Below are 18,217 nucleotides of genomic sequence, written 5' to 3'. Positions count from 1 at the left end.
TGCTGATCGCCTCCTCACTCTGGGGAAGGTGGGTCTGGAGCTGCCTTTGTTTTCCTTTAAATCAAGTCTTCTTCCTTCGCTTCTGGACTTGTCACCAGTCCCAAGATCCAGCTTTTGCTCCGTGTTACAGGGTCTATTTGGTGAAGTGCCTCAGTGCCCCACTTCCAGTGGCCTCCGGCCTAGCTGTGGTCTAGTTGGCTAGCTGGCTGTCCCCCTCCCTGGCCTGCAGGGGTACTGCGACCAGTTGGCTGGCATCTGGAGCCTATCTGGTCCTGGGTCAGCAGTGAGGTAGAGGGCATCTTGCCTCTTCTCTCCAAATTTTCCAGCTGTTTCTGGGTAGGGTTCCCATAGGATATTGTAGCACACATTCAGCTCTTTGCTTTGTATGGTCCATATACCATGCTAGTCAGAGGTCTTCACATCAGAGCTCAACACGACTGATGTAGCACAGGAGGCCTTGGTAGTGGCTTCAGGACTTGGGGCAGCCACTTGTGAAAGAGCAGGTGCCCTGGAGGGAAGGCTCGCCCACCAGCACCCCCATCACTCAGGGCCAGCCCTTGGGGCCAGCGAGAGCAGACCCGGGGCTGCTCTGTCAGTCAGCTGGGGGCTGGGGACTGTCTTGCAGGCAGAACGCCGAGCTGGCCAAGCTCCGGCAGGAGCTCAGCAAGGTCAGCAAAGAATTGGTGGAGAAGTCGGAGGCTGCACGGCAGGAGGAGCAGCAGCGGAAGGCTCTGGAGACCAAGACGGCCGCCTTTGAGAAGCAGATCCTACAGCTACAAGTGAGTGTGGGGAGCAGCCTCCTTGGTGCCCTGTGCACCCCACCCACCAAGCCTCTGGAGAGCGGGGACAGACCCAAGCTCATACAGCCACCTTGGGTCATCTCCTTGGCAGCCAGAATTTTTTTTTGTTTTTTTTTAAAGATTTTATTTATTACAGGTAGGCAGAGAGAGAGGAGGAAGCAGGCCCCCCGCTAAGCAGAGAGCCCGATGCGGGGCTCGATCCCAGGACCATGGGATCATGACCCGAGCCGAAGGCAGAGGCTTAACCCACTGAGCCACCCAGGTGCCCCGGCAGCCAGAATTTTGACAGCTGGTGGCCCATGCGGGGCTCAGGCTGGAACCCTCAGTCTGGGCCTCATTCATAATAGCGATAGCGAGGTTTCATAGAATGGGGGCTTGTGGTGTGGTAAGCGTTGTCCTCAGTGCTTTGCAAGCATAACTTGGCGAATTCTCATTCTAATCTCATGAGATATTACCTGTAATGACCTGTAAGGAAATCTGAGGCACAGAGAAGTTAAGTAACTGGTCCCGAATTCATGCAGAGGGGAGATTTGAACCCCTGGGTCCAGCCCCAACACTCTTGGCTACCACCTGTGGTACTGCAGTCTCTGGCTTTGAGGCTGAGCAGGTGCCCTTCCCTCTCAGCCTCTGGCAGTGGCCTGGAAGCCTTTTTCTTCCCAGGAGCCTGTTTTCTCAGAGGGAGGAAGGTTGTCTCTGTCCCCAGAGTGCACTGGGCAACACCCGGTGTGGCCTCAGCCCAGGGCTTTGGTGCTTGTTGGCCTGATGACTTTTGGATCCCCCAGCTGGCCAGTTTGGAGCCTGGGTGTGGGGAGCCTTGATGTCATGCCTGCTATGCATTTAACTTTTCGGGATGAGGAGGAAATCCTGGTGGCCTGAAGAACTCTGGGCCCTTCTTCAGCTCAGTCCCCGAAGTTAGGCTACAGTATGTGGGGCAGGGAGCTGTCTTGTGGAAGGTGCTGACCACAGACGTGCAGAGGGATGCTGGGGTCGGTACAAGGGACTGAAAAGGAACACGGTGTGGATGGTTTGGGTGGAATCGAGAGGGATAATTTGCTGTGCACTGATTTTCATGTAAGGGAGGTTGGCCCCTACCAGGGAGATCAGAACCCTCAGGGGTGGACCTGGCCATGATTATGTTTTAAAGGTTTCTGGATAGTTCTGCTTCTGGGGCTATAACTTCCACTCTGGCCCCCAGCTTGCCACCATTATGTGTGCCATTTCTAAAGGGCCAAGGCCTCGGCCTGGCTCTTCCCAGTAAGCCCCAAACTCTGGGCACCTCCTGTCCTCCCAGGCCTTGGGCTCCCATCCCCAGCCTGGGGTCACAGAGACTCTGTCTCCTCCCTGACACCGGAGATTCGGGGAGCCGACCACCAGTGGTGAGGGAGGGCAGGGGTATGTGGTGTGGCTGCCTCCTCTGCGGTCCTGAGCTCGACCATGAGGCCCTCGGTGTCTGCTGGGGGTTTCAGAGGCTCAGTGTCCCCATCTCTAACATGGGCATGATGGTAGTACCTGCATCCTGGGCCGGCTGGGGGTTAGCTGTGCTGATGCACACACAGTGCCTAGAATAGGGCTTCCCCAGAGAAAGCTTGACAGGGATGAACCTTGGAAGGGCCCGCATGGGAAATCTTCAGGTTAGACTGGAGGTTTAGGTTGCGGGAAGCATCTCTGTGCATCACAGTGAGGTTGAAATGTTAGCATTTTAGCGACCACGCTTCTTCACCTGGAACCCCTCCCCGAGCACTTACTCTGCGGGGGCCAGGGTGGGGGGCCCCCTGGAGTTCTCAGTGGGTGAACCAACTTCCGAAATCTAGGACCGTCTTACAGCGGTTGCTGGGGTAGGTTGGCGGGATGTGAAGAGCTCTCTATGGTCCTTGGCCTCAGAGCCCGCTGGGGGTGCAGCATCCTTCCAGCCTCCTCATGGCCCTCTCCCCTGTGCCTGGTCCCCAGGCAGCTCACAAGGAGAGTGAGGAGGCCCTACAGAAGCGCCTAGATGAGGTCAGCCGGGAACTGTGCCGCTCCCAGAGCAGCCACGCCAGCCTGCGGGCCGACGCCGAGAAGGCCCAGGAGCAGCAGCAGCAGATGGCTGGTAAGGGCAGCACCTGGACTCTGAGGTCCCCACGCACCTGGGTTTGTGCCACATGTGCATCCGTACACCACCTGGTCCCACTGCCGCCAGGCCAGAACCCCAGAAACGGGCCAGCCCTGTGGGCGGGTGAGGGGGCATGGGGTCCCTGACTCTGTCCCCCAGGGAGTCGTGAGGTGGCGATAGCACCAACCATGTGAGAGCTGGGCTGGGAAGTTGGGGTGTGCAAGGTGCCTCCAGCTGGAGCCTCCCCTGCACGGGGCTCCGACCTGGAGCCGTGGTTCTGGATGAGCTACAGCACCCCACAGGCCTTCGCTGACCTTCTCAGCTGCCTCCTTTTGGACCTTTCTGGCTTTCCTGGCTCACTCAGCCCAAGAGGCCAGGTTTAGAAGGTGGACCTGTGGTCTCCCTAGGCCTAGAGGTCACCTTCGCCATCCAAAGAATGTGGCATAGTGCGGGAGGAGAGGGCATCTGGAGAAATAGAGTGGGCCAGGGATAGCTCCGTAGTCACTGGCTTGGTGTGGGCCAAGCACTGCCGTGGGCACCCAGTGCTTGGCCAGGACAGAAGCCATGGCAGCAGGGTCCTGTTCCAGCAGGAGAGACAGGTGACATGGCAGAGAGACACAGGCAGATGGCCGTGCATTGACAAAGCGCTCTGCAGGCTTTGGATAGCCAGCATGGCCTACAGTAGGGTGCTTGGGGTCTGTCACAGTTGCTCAGCTTGGCTGCCCTAATGCCAAAGCAGCCCTAGGCAAGGTGTAGACAGACAGAGCTGGCTGCCTTCCAATAAAGATTTATTTACAAAAACAGAGAGGGGTGCCAGGGGTGGCCCGTGGGCCTAGTTTCCTGACCTCTGCTCTAATGGGTGTGTCTTTAGACGGGATGGTTGGGGAATCCTTTCCAAGGCAGAGGGAATATTCAGGCCGAGTCTTGGTGATGGGAAGGGAGGGGCTGGTCTCATTGAGACCAGGAAGAGGTGGAAATGGCCAGCTTAGGACCCCTGAGAATGGGAATGAACTTGAACTTGGCCTTTATAAGAAGCAGGTACATAAAGTCAGCAAGCGTGACTGGAACAATGTGGAGCCAGAGGGCAGGGCCCAGGTCACCCCCCAGTGTGAGGTTTGGGTACTTGTATAGTGTAGTGGGTACACTCAGGGCCTCTGGGACGGGGATGGCAGGAACCTGTTGAACTTTTTGATGATTTGGTGCTGGGTGGAGAATGGACCAGAGCAGGAATGGCCCAGGGCACTAGGGCTGGAGCTTTTGTAGCTGTTCTGTTCAAAGGCACCAGAGTGTGCCCAGGTGGCCCCAGGGGTACTGGTGAGCCAGGGAGGGATTTGGGAGGTGGTGGATGTGGAACCCACACGCCTCGCTGGCCTGTGAGAAGTAGAGGCACGGGAAACAGAGTGGCCAGACTAGCAGGAAATGGGTGGTTGGTGGGAGTGCTGGGTTCCAATTGCCTAAGCAGAACTCACTGGTACAAGCCTGTTTCCCAGAGAAAAGACATTCAGCAGCTGCAGCTGGAATCCATTTTAGATTTCTAGCATTTTCCCAGGAGTGATCCCAGGGCATAATGTGTCCTGGAGAGCAAAGCCAAGAGTGACTTTGTCCCTCAGCTAGTAAGATGCCTCAGTGGTCACAGCTCCATCTTAGCAGCGTAGGCACACAGAGGAGGCAGGGGAGGGAGCCCTGGGTGCTGTGTGCCGGGGTGGGGTGGTGGTGATGTCCCTCCCTGCGCTTCCTACCCTTACCCACCCTGCTCTCCTGTCCCACAGAGCTGCACAGCAAACTGCAGGCCTCCGAGGCGGAGGTGAAGAGCAAGCGCGAGGAGCTGAGCGGTCTCCACGGGCAGCTCAAAGAGGCCAGGGCCGAGAACTCACAGCTCACAGAGAGAATCCGGTCCATCGAGGCCCTGCTGGAGGCAGGCCAGGCCCGGGACACACAGGATGCCCAGGTCAGCCCGCAGCAGGGGAGGGAGAAGGCCACAGTCCATCCTGCCGAGTAGAGAGGGCTGAGAATGGTCGGGGTCCTGTCCTGACTGGTTGCCACATAGGGCCGGTCTCATGGTGACCACGGCGCTTTCTGTCTCTCATTCCAGGCCAGCCAGGTGGAGCAGCAGGCCCGGTAAGTGGAAACGGGGGCCATTGCCTCAGCATGGTGAGGCCAAGGCATTTGACCGGGGGCACAGCCACCTGGGGAAGAGCCACTGCAGAGGCCCTGGCCTTTCCCCTCTCCCTCCAGTGGCTCTGAGGATGGGACAGACCTGGGCAGGACAAACTCATCCTTGCAAAGTGCTCCTTGCCCCCTCTTAAGAAGTGAGACGCATCTGTGTGGAGAGCAGCGGGTGCCTCAGAGGGGTGGGAGGGTGTTTCCTAGGCTTTCTGCCTCCTCCCCTCTGTCCATCCATCCATGTCTCAGACGAAGGACTGGCTGATTGGGGGGTTTCCAAGGCAAGGGTTGCATACCCAGATGGAGAAGCTGTGTGTGGAGGGGGGTGTGTCACTCAGCTTTCTGCCCAGATTTGCAATGGCAGTGCAGTTGGGAGCGAAGTCACGGGATTGGCCATGAGATTAACTTCACTGCCAGCAGACTTGTTTTCTCTTCAGTGGGTGGCCCAGCACCAGGCTGTGCTCAGTGGATGGTTTGTTTGCTGTTGCTAAGGTTGGAGCTGACACCTGGGGGGAATGGCTTGACTTAGGGGGCTTGGAGTCCCTGGGCCGTGATCTCTGGGACACACGTTCCCGAGCAGAGGGCCACAGGCTTGGAAGCCGGGTCTGTGGCCAGGCCTCCACAGGGGAGCCTTCGTCATGACGGGTGGCCTTCGTCCCCATACAGATGGCCAGATGTGTCCCAGACCATCAGCTGACAAAGTTTCCTTGTTCTGGCCAGTTTCCTGGGCGGCAGCCAGTGAGTCACCTCGCTTGTGCCTCCTCTGGCCATGGCCCATTGTTGGTTCTTAGCCTCAGGCTCCATGTTTGGGGGCTAGGGAAGGAAGCCAGAGAGCCCACAGGACCTTGTGGAAGACCTGTAACCAAGCTCTCCATGTCCCTTTCCCAGTGTGCTGCTTCACAGAAAGCTCTGGGGGACTTGGTTTCTCGTGGTGTTTGTTGGAGTAGAGAGGTTGTGTTTGATTAGGGTGGGCTTTGTTTTTGTTTTGTTTTGTTTTGTTTTAAAGATTTTATTTATTTATTTGACAGAGAGAAATCACAGTAGACAGAGAGGCAGGCAGAGAGAGAGAGAGGGAAGCAGGCTCCCTGCTGAGCAGAGAGCCCGATGCGGGACTCAATCCCAGGACCCTGAGATCATGACCTGAGCCGAAGGCAGCGGCTTAACCCACTGAGCCACCCAGGCCCCCCTGTTTTTGTTTTGTTTTTTGTTTTTGTATTTTAAGATCATATCCTTGGGCCACACAGGGAGTGTAGAGCAAATGTGTAGGACGCTTAAGTCACGTTGTAAATATGGTTAATCCTAATTTTTGCACCAGGTAGTTGAGTTTGGCAAAAACTGGTTTTTAAAATATTCTGAACCCGTCAGAAAATTGTGTCTAGGTCAGGCCATCCTGTTGTTGGTGGAGACAAGCAGTCCCAACCAGATGTTCTGGAACTCAGGCTGTGACCACTGTTGGCATGTCCTTGCCACCTGCCTGCTGCCTCTTCCTCCTCAGGGACCTGGTTTGCTACAGGCTCTTACATGATGCAGGGGGCTTGAGGGAAAAGCTATGAGGGGTCCCAGCATAGTTTTCAGGGTGGGGTCAAGGTTCTTGGGGAGTAAAAGCAAGACCCAAGGAGTCAACTGACTTGAAGGCCTTTCCGGAGGCTGGTTTTAGAGTAACGAGGTAAGGCGGGACAGAGGTGGGAGGCCATACCCAGGTAGGCTGCGTGGGCCAACCAGCAGACTTCAGCCCGTAGCCACTTAGATTGTTTGGTTTGGCCCTGAGATGCGTTAGAATGGTGGTTTTCAAAGTGATTTTGACCATGGCCCATGAGCAGATACAGATCAGTATGTCCTCATCTGGCTGGCAGTGAGTCCCTGAGGCTGGTAGAAGCCCCGTCTGGTGGGCATGTCCTCGGGGTGTGGGTGGATAGCGGCGTGGGGGGGTGGCGGTTAGTCACTTTTAGACCTCACATTTCCTGTGTTCCTGGGACCTTTCCTATCCTAAAGCCTAATGCCAAAGCTGACACAATAAAGTGTCAGCCTTGGAAGCCTTTTCCTTGGAATGGCTAATCCTGCTCTAACAGCGTCCACCTCTCGCTCTCTGGACGGTGAGGGCAGTCGTAGCCCACCAGGCCCCTGAGTGTGAAGAGAAGTGTGGGAAGATGGGACTGACATCTCACCGATGCCATGGCATCTGAGGCTGATTTCCCCAGAGCCTGGGCAGGGACCCGAGGGAGGAGCCTTTGGGGCTCAGTAGAGTTAGGTTTTGGATGAAGGGGGTTCTGCTGGCCCCAGTGGAGAGCAGTGGCATCTGGAGTCTTGCTGGGGGTGCAGGCTCAGTAGTACTATGAGAGGGCCTAGCCAGTGTCTCTGGAGGGCCTGGTGTAGCCACAGGGAGGGGCCAGCTGATGCGTTCTGTGGGGACAGAACAGGACCAGATCGAACAGTAGCCACGTACCTGGTATCAGGGTGCAGTTCACTAGAAGAGAAAGCGTCCCTGTAACCCAGTTGTCTGGGTACACCCCTGCCCTGGCCACTCTGGCTGCTCTGACCTCTGCTGTCCCAGTGGCCAATGTCACCTGGTAGAAGTCTGGTGGCCTCATGAGTCTGTGCCCAGGCTCCTGGGTTGTTGGGATGAGTGAGGAGAATGGGGCAGGGATGGTTCCTTGGGCCCCCCTAAAAGCTTATGCCCTAAAAGTGAGACTGTTATGTGGGGACTGACCCCAGCTGAGGGGCTCTGTGTGGGTGTCTGAGCAGCAGAAGCGACACCCAAAGACAGAGCCTGGGGACACTGTGGGCACTCGGAGCCCAGCAGTGACATCCCTCTCTCCTTTCAGCCTCAAGGAGCTGGAGTCCCAGGTGTGGTGCCTGGAGAAGGAGGCCGCCGAGCTCAAGGAGGCAGTTGAACAGCAGAAAGTGAAGAACAACGTGAGTGCTGAGGGGCGTGTTTATGAGGCTTCGGTTTGCGGGAAACCAACCCCCAACCCCTTGGGAAGGGACCCAGCTGCCTCTGCATGTCCCATTGTGCTGCTCCTGGCTGGAAGCGTACTGATTTCTGGGGCCTTGGGCAAGGCCTCCTGTCCCCTTGGGTCCCGCACATTCCCAGGGCTGACACCCATTGGGTGGGCTTGGGCCCTGTACCCAAGCGTGGAGCCCCCGCCCCCACTCCCAGCCCGTGATGGGATTGGAATGTCCCTCTTGGTCTGGTGTGGGTCCCATGGTCACCTTGGAGTGGGGAGGCTGGCGTCAGGAGAAGGGGTGTGGGGGACCTTAGCTGCAACCTCCCTGCCGGGCTGTCCCACCTGCTCTTCCCTGGGGAGCCCCCACACAGACCTCCCTGGGCCTGGCATGGCCAGAGCCAGCTGTGGGGTCAGTGGCGGCAGGAGCCTCTTCTCTGAGGAGCCAGGCTGACCCTCTCTCCTCTTTCTTCCACAGTAGAGCTTCCCTGAAAGGACACCCACTTTCTCACACCTCGTACCATAGCCACTCTATAGCAGACTACCCCAGGGAGGCCAGCAGACATGGGCCAAGAGGAGGGGCATTTTGTCGCTTTCCAGTCTCCCTGTGGGGTCCCAAGTAGGGTCTGAAACGGTTCTCCTGCCCTGCTGAGCCTGGCTGAGGCAGCTTGTGGGGAATGTGTGGTGGCTGCCCCTACCTGGCCACTGACCTTTCCTACATCTCCCCCCAGGACCTCCGAGAGAAGAACTGGAAGGCCATGGAGGCTCTGGCCTCAGCCGAGAGAGCCTGTGAGGAGAAGCTACGTTCTTTGATCCAGGCCAAGGTCAGAGTCCCGCGTGCTTGGTCTGACCTGCTGGTTTGGCAGACCACATGGAACGCGCAAACTCTGCGCAGAGCAGCCTTGGCCTTGGAGCCTCTGAAATCCACACCCAGGGCCCCAAGGGCAACAGACGGTGTGCCCCGGGGTTCCTGCGCCTTCCTCCTTGCCCTCCTTCTCTTCCCTTCCTTTGCCTCTTCCTTTCTCCTCAAGGTGAAGGGGGAAATGTAGCCTTGCTGCTTTTTCTTAACTGGGCCCTTTGCCAGCAGGGCACAGAGACAGGCTTTGGGGGCTATGAGCCCACCTGGCTGGACTGCCTTTGAGGGAGGCCAAGGTTGGGCCGTCCTTGTGGACTTTCTTCATTTTGTTCCCCTCTACCTCTCCCTGCCCCCTCCACACACACACATCCCACCCCCCACTTTCTCAGGGCCTCTGAAATCCTGGCCCAGTAGGTTCTGTGATTGACCTTTACATGGAGGGAAGGCATCTTGAGCAGCAAGCATCTTGAGCAGCAAGCACTTGTCCCTGGAGCCCAGTGGGTCCTGAGTTCTGTGCCAGCCAGGTGGAGGGAGTGTGGGTATCTCTGTATGCAGGGCCCCCACGTTGCCTCTGGAGGGGGAATGTGGCCTGCAGTGGCAGTGGCCAATGAGGGCCTCGCCCACCCCCTCTTTGTCCTTGAAGAGAAGCACCAGGCAGCCAGCCCTCCCCTCCCAGCCTCGCTCATGCAGAAGGAATGTCCGTCCTTTTATCATGGGCTTTACAGGGACTTTCGTGAACTTCCCAGGAAGCCTGAGGGCTGTATCAGATGAGGCTGTAAGTTGAGGCAGGAGGGCTGGCCTCAGGTCCCGCTGTGGCAGCTGCACGGAGACTCCCCAGAGGTGACCCGGTGGCCTGTTGGCCTTTCTGTGACAAAGGCAGAAGCTGTGACGGGAGACATTGCCTGACTCGCTCCCAGCCACACAGCCCAACAGATAAGAGCTGGCCTCCAGGTCCTCTGGCCTTTGCCTTGGACTCATGTGACCCTGGGGGGCCTGACAGGGGTTGCGAGGTCTGGGATCCACAGCAGGCCACCAGCATTGTCTGCATCATTGCCAGGTGACCCAAGACAGGTCCAGTCTTGAGACTCGTGTCTGGATCACGTGAGCACCGTGGTCCGGCCGGGCGTCTTGTCACGCACATTCCAGAACATCACTGGAAGGCCCTAACCCAGCGGCAGTTCTGGTGCCCTGTCAGGTCTTCAGCAGTACCACAATCATGGCTGGCTGGCCCCAGGCTCAAGCTGCCGTTGTTAGTAAGACACTGTTTTAGCCAGAAACCTCCCTGGGGTCTGAGGAAGGGGTGTTCTTTGTCCCCAGGGACACATGTGTTCTGCTGGGCTTCGCTTGATAGCTCTTCCCATCCTCCTTCCATCCCTAGCTTGCATTTTGTGCAGGAGCCTTAAGGAGGACAGGTGGGGTCTGGCCTGGCATAGCCCAGACCGGATGAGTCAGACTTCAGAGGAGACATGACCCCCCACTGAGCGCTTGTCCCTGCTGGGTGGGTTCCTCCCTTCGCAGAGCGGGGTTGCTGATCCTTGACCCTCCGTGGCTGCTGGGTGGGGTCCCTCCCAGATGGCAGTCGCCCCTAAATGGTAGCTGTCAGGAGATGCCCCTCTCTTCTGCCTCCTCCCCGGCCCCCACAGCAGCTTAGTCATCCACATGAGTGTGAGCACACTCACACACACACGCACATGCAAACGCTCATGTGGTGACCTCTGTGATTGAGAGCCAATCGTGGGTGGGCTCCTGCTGGGACATGTCCTAGGAGCTTGCGCCTGAATGGAGGTGGCTTGAAAGTGACCCAGCACAGGCAGCAGTGGCCAGAACCTGGCACCAAGGTTGAGCCCCCACCCACCATCCCCTTCAGCCCAGTGGAGCCTCCTGCCTTCTCCGAGGAGCTGAGGCGCAGGACTCCTGTGTCGCCACAGACACTCCCCAGGGTTGCCCCAGAGCGCACGACTGAATGCCACCCCCCTCTCCTCCAGGAGGAATCAGAGAAGCAGCTTGGCCTGACTGAGGCACAGACCAAGGAGGCCCTCTCGGCGCTGCTGCCCTCACTCTCCAGTTCCACACCCCAGGTAGGAGGCTGGGTGGCTCCTGGGGGACCCCATGCCCGGAGGGAATGTCTGGGCTCCACCTCTCACGTGTCATTGCAGAGTTACACTGAGTGGCTGCAAGAGCTCCGAGAGAAGGGCCCTGAGCTGCTGAGGCAGCCACCGGCAAGCACAGAGCCCTCGTCGGTAAGCTCAGCTGCTGACATGCCCTCGCCAGGGCCAACGCTCTCCCTTTGGCTGCCCCCCCCCCGGGAAGGGAGGGTGCCCAGAGTTGCCTCCTTGGGCAGCGGGGCAAAACCTTTGTGTTTGACTGAGCAGAGCCCTGTTCTGCCCCCAGGAGCTGGCCTCCAAGCTGAGAGAGGCTGAGGAGGCCCAGAGCAACCTGCAGGCCGAGTGTGACCAGTACCGCACCATTCTGGCAGAGACGGTAGGGCTTGCAGCTGGCTGGCCCTTGGGGCACTGCCAGGAAGGAGCTTCCAGAGCCTACAGGCGGGAGGCAGGCCAGTGGTCCTGGGGAAAAAAGAGCCTTGGGTTCAATGCCAGCTCTGCATGATCTCAGGCCATCATGGCCCCTCCCTGGGCTCCATTTCTCTCGCTTAGTGGTAAAGGGGATGAGTGAGGTGCTCAGGCCTTCACTGCTTCTGAGCTGAGGGGGCTGGGTGGTAGCTTTGGGGCTGGCTCTTTAGGGGTTGGGGGGTTGGAGACAGACATGACAGGGGGCAAACTGGGAAAGGAAGTGGCTAGTGGCTGGCTTGATGCCACTGTGTCTGTGACTTCAGGACCTGTGCTAGGTCCAGCTCTCCGGCCCAACCCCATGCCGTGCTCCTTGCCCTGGGCCACCGAGGTCAGCACCCTGGGCCACCGAGGTCAGCACCCTGGGCCACCGAGGTCAGCAAACCCAACAGAGAGCAGAGTCCTAATGGCCTCCCTTGTGGGCCCCACAGTCTTCATTCATACACTGGCCAGAGACCCCACTGCAGGACTGACCTTCTCCCCTCCCCCGTGACACCATGACAGAATCAGAGCAGCCAGGGGACAGGAGGCTGCAGCTGTGTTCCTGGGGGGCAGGGTTTCCAGGGAGGGGGACCTGCCTCAATGTCCCGTCCCCCCAGGAGGGCATGCTCAAAGACCTGCAGAAGAGTGTGGAGGAGGAGGAGCAGGTGTGGAAGGCCAAAGTGAGCGCCACGGAGGAGGAACTCCAGAAGGTACAGGGAGGGCCTTGAGACCCTCTCCTGGCGTCAGTGACACAGGTGTCGCTCGGGGTGGGGGGAGGCTGTCCCCCTCCCTAGGAATGCAAGCATAACTTATCAGAGACTGACAGCTAGCTAGGTCAGAATTTATCAAAACCAGGGGAAAAGCTGATAGGGTGGAGGGGTGGTCCCGTGGGTCTCTTGGGAGACAGAAGGCGGGTTTGCTGGGTTTTGGTGATGCCACATGAAGTGCGACTATGGAGTGACAGCTGCTTTCTCAGTCTCAAGAGTCCCCTCCCCCAAAGAAGAGGCCACTGGTCACACTTGAGGAGGGTGGGCACCACTGGGCTTCCTGGGAGAGGGCCCATCCTGCTTGGGTTTTGGGACTGTCCCCTTCCAGGGGCTTGTGTTTGATGGGGTCTTCTCCCTGCTTGGCAGTCACGGGTCACAGTGAAACATCTCGAAGACATTGTAGAGAAGCTAAGAGGAGAACTGGAAAGTTCAGAGCAGGTGAGTACGGGGCTCTGCCCAGTGGGCTGCTCTGTTACAGAGGCCCCCCATAGTGGTTTTTGCTTCGTGTCTTGAGAGAGGTGAAGGGGTCTCATCAGTCCTGCTTTTCCTTCCTGGGAGCCGTTCACAGGCTCAGCGGCCCTGGGCCCTGGGCCCCGGTGCGCGGCAGCTTCTGCACTGGCCATGTCACAGGAGGGGTGCGAGGTGGCCCCGGTGCCCTCTGCGGACACCCCATCAGCCCTAGTGGCCTGCATTGTGCCCCTGGCATCAACCCAGCAGGCAAATCTGGAAGCACTCCTCTCCTGCCCTGCTGAGGCCAAGAGCACTCTGGGCCCAGGAGAGCTGGACCTGGGGAAGGTGTTCTGTTGCCAGGGACTTGTTTCTGCCTGTCCTTGGTTGGCCCGCTGCCCACAGGCCATGGACAGCCTCCCAGCCCTCACCCCAAGGCAGCCAGACTTGTCGCCCTGGCACCCTGTTCCCTGTGGGCCCACTTGACGCGCGCGCGTGTGTATGTGTGTGCCCAGGTGAGGGAGCACACGTCCCATCTGGAGGCAGAGCTGGAGAAGCACATGGTGGCCGCCAGCGCCGAGTGCCAGAGCTACGCCAAGGAGGTGGCGGGGGTGAGTCTGCGGCCATGCCGCAGTTCTCCTCCTCCCTTGACTTTCACCCCAGCATGGAGTCTGGGTTCTCCAGCCTCAGGCCTGGCCTCGGTCCCACAAGTCCCAAGGAGACTTGGTGGGCGGTGGGGCAGACCTTGGCAAGTCCAGTGGACAGGGTGGCCTTCTGAGAGTTCCCCCTCTGGCCTAGGGACACCGTTGCCGGGGATGACGGGCTCACTTCTAATACCAGTTTTTGGCTGCTCTGAAGCAGAAACACACACACCTGACCCCTCCCCCGATGCTGATTTGATCTCGGACTTCGGGCCTGTTTTACAAGCCAGGCTCACTCACAGTGGGTTATGTCTTCCCAGAGTCTTCAAGAACAGTAGTTCTGGGAGGCCTCGGAGCCCCCGCCAGGCCTGCTGTGCCCTGTGATGTTCCCGGGGTTACAGGGAAGGGTCATGTTTGCTTGTCTGTCTCATGCTAATGCACTGGAACTGGTTTTCTCTTTTTCTTTGTCGCCTGGGTCTGTTTCCTCTCCCAAGTTGAGGCAACTTTTATTAGAATCTCAATCTCAGCTGGACACAGCCAAGAGTGAAGCCCAGAAACAGAGCAATGAGCTCGCCCTGGTGAGTGTGTGTGTGTGTGTGAACTGGCCAATCATGCTTCACCCCATCAAAGGTAACGCAGCGTGGTGGGGGGCGGTGTATGTGGACCCGGCATTAGAGGCAGGCTTTCATGGGCTCTGCCGGAGAGGCTTCAAGCTGGCGGGCAGCTGCCAGGACCAGTGCTCTCTCTCCTCTTTGTCACTCCAGGGAAAGGCACTGGGAGCTCAGGGCTGGGGTTAAGGGCAGTCCAGCTCCCTGTGAGCCCTGTGGCTCAGACCAGCTCTGTCAAGCCTCTGGGTGTGTACAGAGGCCTGCCGTACCCCAGGGTAGGGGCTGGATGGGGGTACCACCTTGGCAGAGGTGTAGGGCTCCCTGCCGTGCAGGTGGCCTCAGGTTCTCCTAGTTGTCCGCTTTGGTGGCTGACCTGCTCCCTGTCCCCTGGCGAGGTCAGCCGGGCCTCCTGTGTGCCAGGACCAGCTCCGGGGCTGCAGTCACAGCCCAGGCTACTGGATCTGCAGCGCTTCTTAAAATCTTGCATTAGTCATTACTACTTAGGAATTGGCAGATTTTGAAGACAAATAGGCATTTGGTTTTTGGAGGAGCCAGCAGATCTGGCCCAGGGTGTGGGTGCTCCCCTGGCAGCCGCCACCGAGCCACAAGCAGCCCCTGCACTGGGGCACACGCTCTGCACCCCCCCACCCCCAGTGCACCCCTGCTTATTCAGGCCTTGCCCAGGGACTGGCACACTGGAGAGGGAGTGCCATCCGGGCCGAGTCACCTGAGCCCAAGTGCGCCAAAGACATGGCCTCTTCCGCGTCTGGGTGACAGGGCCTGTGGATGCTGCCCAGGTGGCAGCATGCAGCATTCTCTACCCACATGCAGAGAAAACCCCAGAATTTCTCACCATCACAGGCCTGCGCATTTTGGTGTCACCTTTGGTGAGCTGCTGTCAGGAGGGAAGCTGAAGGACAGGCCTAGGGATGCCCTTTGGCGCACTGCCTCTTGGAGACCATCCAGGCCCCCTGGGGAGCTCGTACTGGGGCCCACCCGATTCCCTGACTAGAACTTTTACCAGAGCTTTGTTGGTGATGCTGCTACTGCTTCAGGTCTGAGGCCCCAGGGCGTGGGGACCCCCAGATTTGTCCCCTGCCCCCAGCAGTGGAGCTCTGACGTAAGGGGACCTTATTAGGCAGCTGTCCATTCCTAATCTTGTTCAGACCCTTAAGGGGGCTCTGAACAGTAGACTGCATTGGGAAGGCGTCCGGGACGTAGACAGTGCTGTTTGTGCCCAGCCCGTCCGCCGCCTCTCACTTCCTTTTTGGTTTTTTAGCTCTGTGTGCCCCCTGTCCATCAGTGGTCCCCTCGCTCCTGGCAAGGGCTCCATGGCTAGCCTTGGAGCAGAGCACAGGAATGGCCCCTGGGCCTCAGTTTGGCTCTGGTCAGGGGTCATAGTTGCCAGACCAGGTCCCCCATGGGGCTTTGGCTGTCGGGAGCATCTACCGTCCTCCTGAGGGGGTCTGTGTGCTCAGGTGTGCACAATAGCCATGTGTCTGGCTGCGATTGGCACAAACTCCCACTTCTTCCCTGTTTCAGGTAAGGCAGCAGTTGAGTGAGATGAAGAGCCACGTAGAGGATGGTGACGTAGCTGGGTCCCCAGCTGCCCCCCCCGCAGAGCAGGACCCCATCCAGGTTAGGGCGGTGAGCCAGTCCCCAGATGTCTGTCACTAACAGCCTGCCTGGGCCCCCTCCCGCCCACTGGGAGAGCAAAGACCGCAGGCCTCTGTTCCGGATGAACACTGGCCACTGGCAGCCTCTGCCACCAGCTCTGCCCAGCCAGGGGCCAGCCAAGTGCTGAGGTAGCCCCAAAGTGGAGGCAAGGGCAGGGAGGCAGCTCGGTGGAGAGGGATCAGGTGTGGGATCCTAACCATGTGTGCGGGAGGGCTGGAAGGGGGAGCCAGGACGGCTGTGCCTACAGATAGGGAGTTTGGTCTCCCTGTTGCCCTTGCTGGGACGTCCCCAAGCAGGGCACTTACTCTCCAGACTTCTGACCCAAGTAACTGTGGTTGAGAGCCCTCACCAGAGGCCTGTGCCCAGAGGAGCAGGGTGGGGATGGAGTCGTGGGGCTGGGACTGGCACCGTGGCTCTAGGGCATCCCTGTCTTGGGGTCAGCAGAGGTCCTAGTAGCATCTCTTCAGTACCCCAGCTCTGTCCCTGGGGCTGAGGCACCATCTCCCCAAAGCAGGGAGCTTTGGGAACAGCGGTCAGCTGGCTGGTGGGTGGCCAGAGCTTCCCCCACCCCAAACCAAACAGCCAGAGGCAGGGAGAGGCTAAGGCAGCACTCATTGGCACTAGAAGATGGAACCTGGCCAGGAGCCATGGTCCCTGAGGGGGTCTTTCCCGGCTTCCCAAACTCCATGTGTACTGTTTCCACACAGCTCAAGACGCAGCTGGAGCAGACAGAAGCCACGCTGGAGGGTGAGCAGGCACTGCGGCAGAAGCTCTCAGCCGAGCTTGAGGAGGTCAGGCCCTACCCCTGCAGCTCCCAGTGTGCCAGGGCCCGTGGGGATATGGGGCAGGGGTCTGCAGGGCAGGGTCCATCCTCAGGCCCTGCCCCGCACCCCTGTCACTCCCTGCTGGGCATCTGGTGACAGCCCTGCGCACTGTGTTGGGCCTCCTGCCCACGCCGTGCTGCCCTCTCTCCACCCAGGCTCAGAGCTCAGCGTGTCGGCTACAGGCAGAGCTGGACAAGCTCCGCGGTACAGGGTTCCTCGAGTCTTCAGAAGCAGAGGAGGTCACACAGCTGAAGGTAGAAGTTGTGGGGGAGCAGCAGGTTGGGAAAGGGGAGTGACCGTCTGGGGTGGGAGGGGGAGAGGAGCCCTCTTGAGGCCCCTTGAGCAGGGTCCAGCCTATTTGGTGGTGATAGAGGGGGGCAGCCCTAAGCCCCCAAGGTCACACTGGGCAGCCACTCATCAGTGTGGCTGTGTACATAAAGTAAAACCAGAAGTTTGCTTCCTGTGCCTCTAGCCTCAGTGCACATCAGGACCTCCCCAGTGTCACAGGAAGCTCGTGGCAATGCTGGTAGCAAGGCAGCGACTGCAGCCCCGCACCTCTCTCTGGAGGCCTCCCAGTTCATGGGCAGCGGGGCCTCACGGGCCGAGTTGGGGTCTATTCTGCTGTGCCACGGGATGGCTCATCCCCTTGCACCTTTGGACCCCCAGGAGAGACTAGAAAAAGAGAAGAAATTAACCAGTGACTTGGGATGCGCTGCCACCAAATTACAGGAGCTTTTGAAGACAACCCAGGACCAGCTGACGAAGGAGAAAGAGACGGTGCAGAAGTTGCAGGAGCAGCTGGACAAAACAGTGAGTGTCCTGGCCATGGCTCCCGCATCTCCTGGCAGTGTGGGAGGCCCCAGCACTCCTGGGGTGCAGGGCAGATAGGAGAACCAGGCCTGGGGGCAGGACGTAGTGGGGACAGACTCCCGGAAACAGGTGGTGGGAACTGCAGCCACCCTTCCGCAGCTTCCCTTGGGGCTGGGGGAGTTGGGGGAGTGCTTCTCTGACCCCTACTGCCAGGTGGGTCCTCCCTTGGCCCAGCCTGGGTACCAGGGTCCTCACCCAAACTCAGGGACCTCCCTCTCCTCTTATTGGCTCCCACCAGCTTCTGGAATCCACACTGGCTCTCCAGACTTGCTGGGCTGGGTGTTCTCGAAAGGGGTGGGAGTGGTGGGGGGGGGTGTTAATTCCAGGGGCACTGGAGGTCTCTAGGAGTGAGGGGGGAGCAGTTGCCTCGGCTCCAGCCTCTCCCTCACTCTGCCCACCTTTGTTCACAGGAGGACGGTAGCAGCTCAAAGGAGGGCACATCTGTCTGAGTCTCTTCAGGAAAAGAAGTTACTGTTCAACTTACCAAAATGCCTTACACATTCCTTACGAATAAATAAACCACCCAACACAGCGTTATCCAGGCCCAACCTCCAGTAGCTCTGAGAGAAGCCATTAGAGACGAGAGTCTCTTAGAATCACAGAACTAGATCTGCCAGACCCCCGTTTGTCAAAGAACCTTTGTCACATTTGATAAACACTATTCCCCAGGACCAGCCCTGGACCACCACCGAGCAGACGCCAAAGCCCTTCTCAGCTCTGTGACAGGCCCCAGGGTGTATGCTGGGGAGGCCGGGACTTCTGGGTATCTGTATGTCAATCAGTGCAATTGTTTTCTTTCCCTGGGTTGCAGGGTCGGGAGGCGGGCGGCCCCAGGGGAGTCTCAAAGGCTGTAGAGCAGACTGGAGGGTCACAGCCCAGCCCAGTGAGGCAGCAGTCCTTCACCCCCAGGAGAAGCTGCCAGCAAGAACGGATGTGTGACCTTCTGGATGTTAATGCCATTAAAACCAACATTGTCGCCCGGCA

At 58.8% G+C, this 18,217-nt stretch overlaps 1 protein-coding gene across 3 annotated transcripts in view; it reads left to right on the top strand.

Annotated features, from left to right (window-relative positions):
• RRBP1 (ribosome binding protein 1) overlaps positions 1 to 18,217 on the top strand; it is a 64,651-nt gene extending 46,434 nt beyond the window's left edge. The window contains exons 7-24 of one of the 3 annotated variants that reach the window (XM_044263493.1): positions 626 to 779; positions 2,748 to 2,886; positions 4,659 to 4,837; positions 4,982 to 5,007; positions 7,875 to 7,965; positions 8,726 to 8,818; positions 10,836 to 10,928; positions 11,007 to 11,090; positions 11,242 to 11,331; positions 12,017 to 12,109; positions 12,533 to 12,604; positions 13,129 to 13,224; positions 13,749 to 13,832; positions 15,405 to 15,500; positions 16,247 to 16,330; positions 16,519 to 16,617; positions 17,030 to 17,173; positions 17,644 to 18,217. In XM_044263493.1, the coding sequence (XP_044119428.1) occupies positions 626 to 779; positions 2,748 to 2,886; positions 4,659 to 4,837; positions 4,982 to 5,007; positions 7,875 to 7,965; positions 8,726 to 8,818; positions 10,836 to 10,928; positions 11,007 to 11,090; positions 11,242 to 11,331; positions 12,017 to 12,109; positions 12,533 to 12,604; positions 13,129 to 13,224; positions 13,749 to 13,832; positions 15,405 to 15,500; positions 16,247 to 16,330; positions 16,519 to 16,617; positions 17,030 to 17,173; positions 17,644 to 17,682 (1,756 nt within the window). In that variant the 3' untranslated portion in view covers positions 17,683 to 18,217. The remainder of the gene's footprint in view (positions 1 to 625; positions 780 to 2,747; positions 2,887 to 4,658; positions 4,838 to 4,981; positions 5,008 to 7,874; positions 7,966 to 8,725; positions 8,819 to 10,835; positions 10,929 to 11,006; positions 11,091 to 11,241; positions 11,332 to 12,016; positions 12,110 to 12,532; positions 12,605 to 13,128; positions 13,225 to 13,748; positions 13,833 to 15,404; positions 15,501 to 16,246; positions 16,331 to 16,518; positions 16,618 to 17,029; positions 17,174 to 17,643) is intronic. The other 2 variants (XM_044263491.1, XM_044263492.1) reach the window with 2 other exon arrangements.

Source organism: Neovison vison, chromosome 8 (genome assembly GCF_020171115.1).
Source record: "Neovison vison isolate M4711 chromosome 8, ASM_NN_V1, whole genome shotgun sequence".
Taxonomy (NCBI): domain Eukaryota; kingdom Metazoa; phylum Chordata; class Mammalia; order Carnivora; family Mustelidae; genus Neogale; species Neogale vison.
This window is presented reverse-complemented; position numbering and strand designations above follow the sequence as displayed.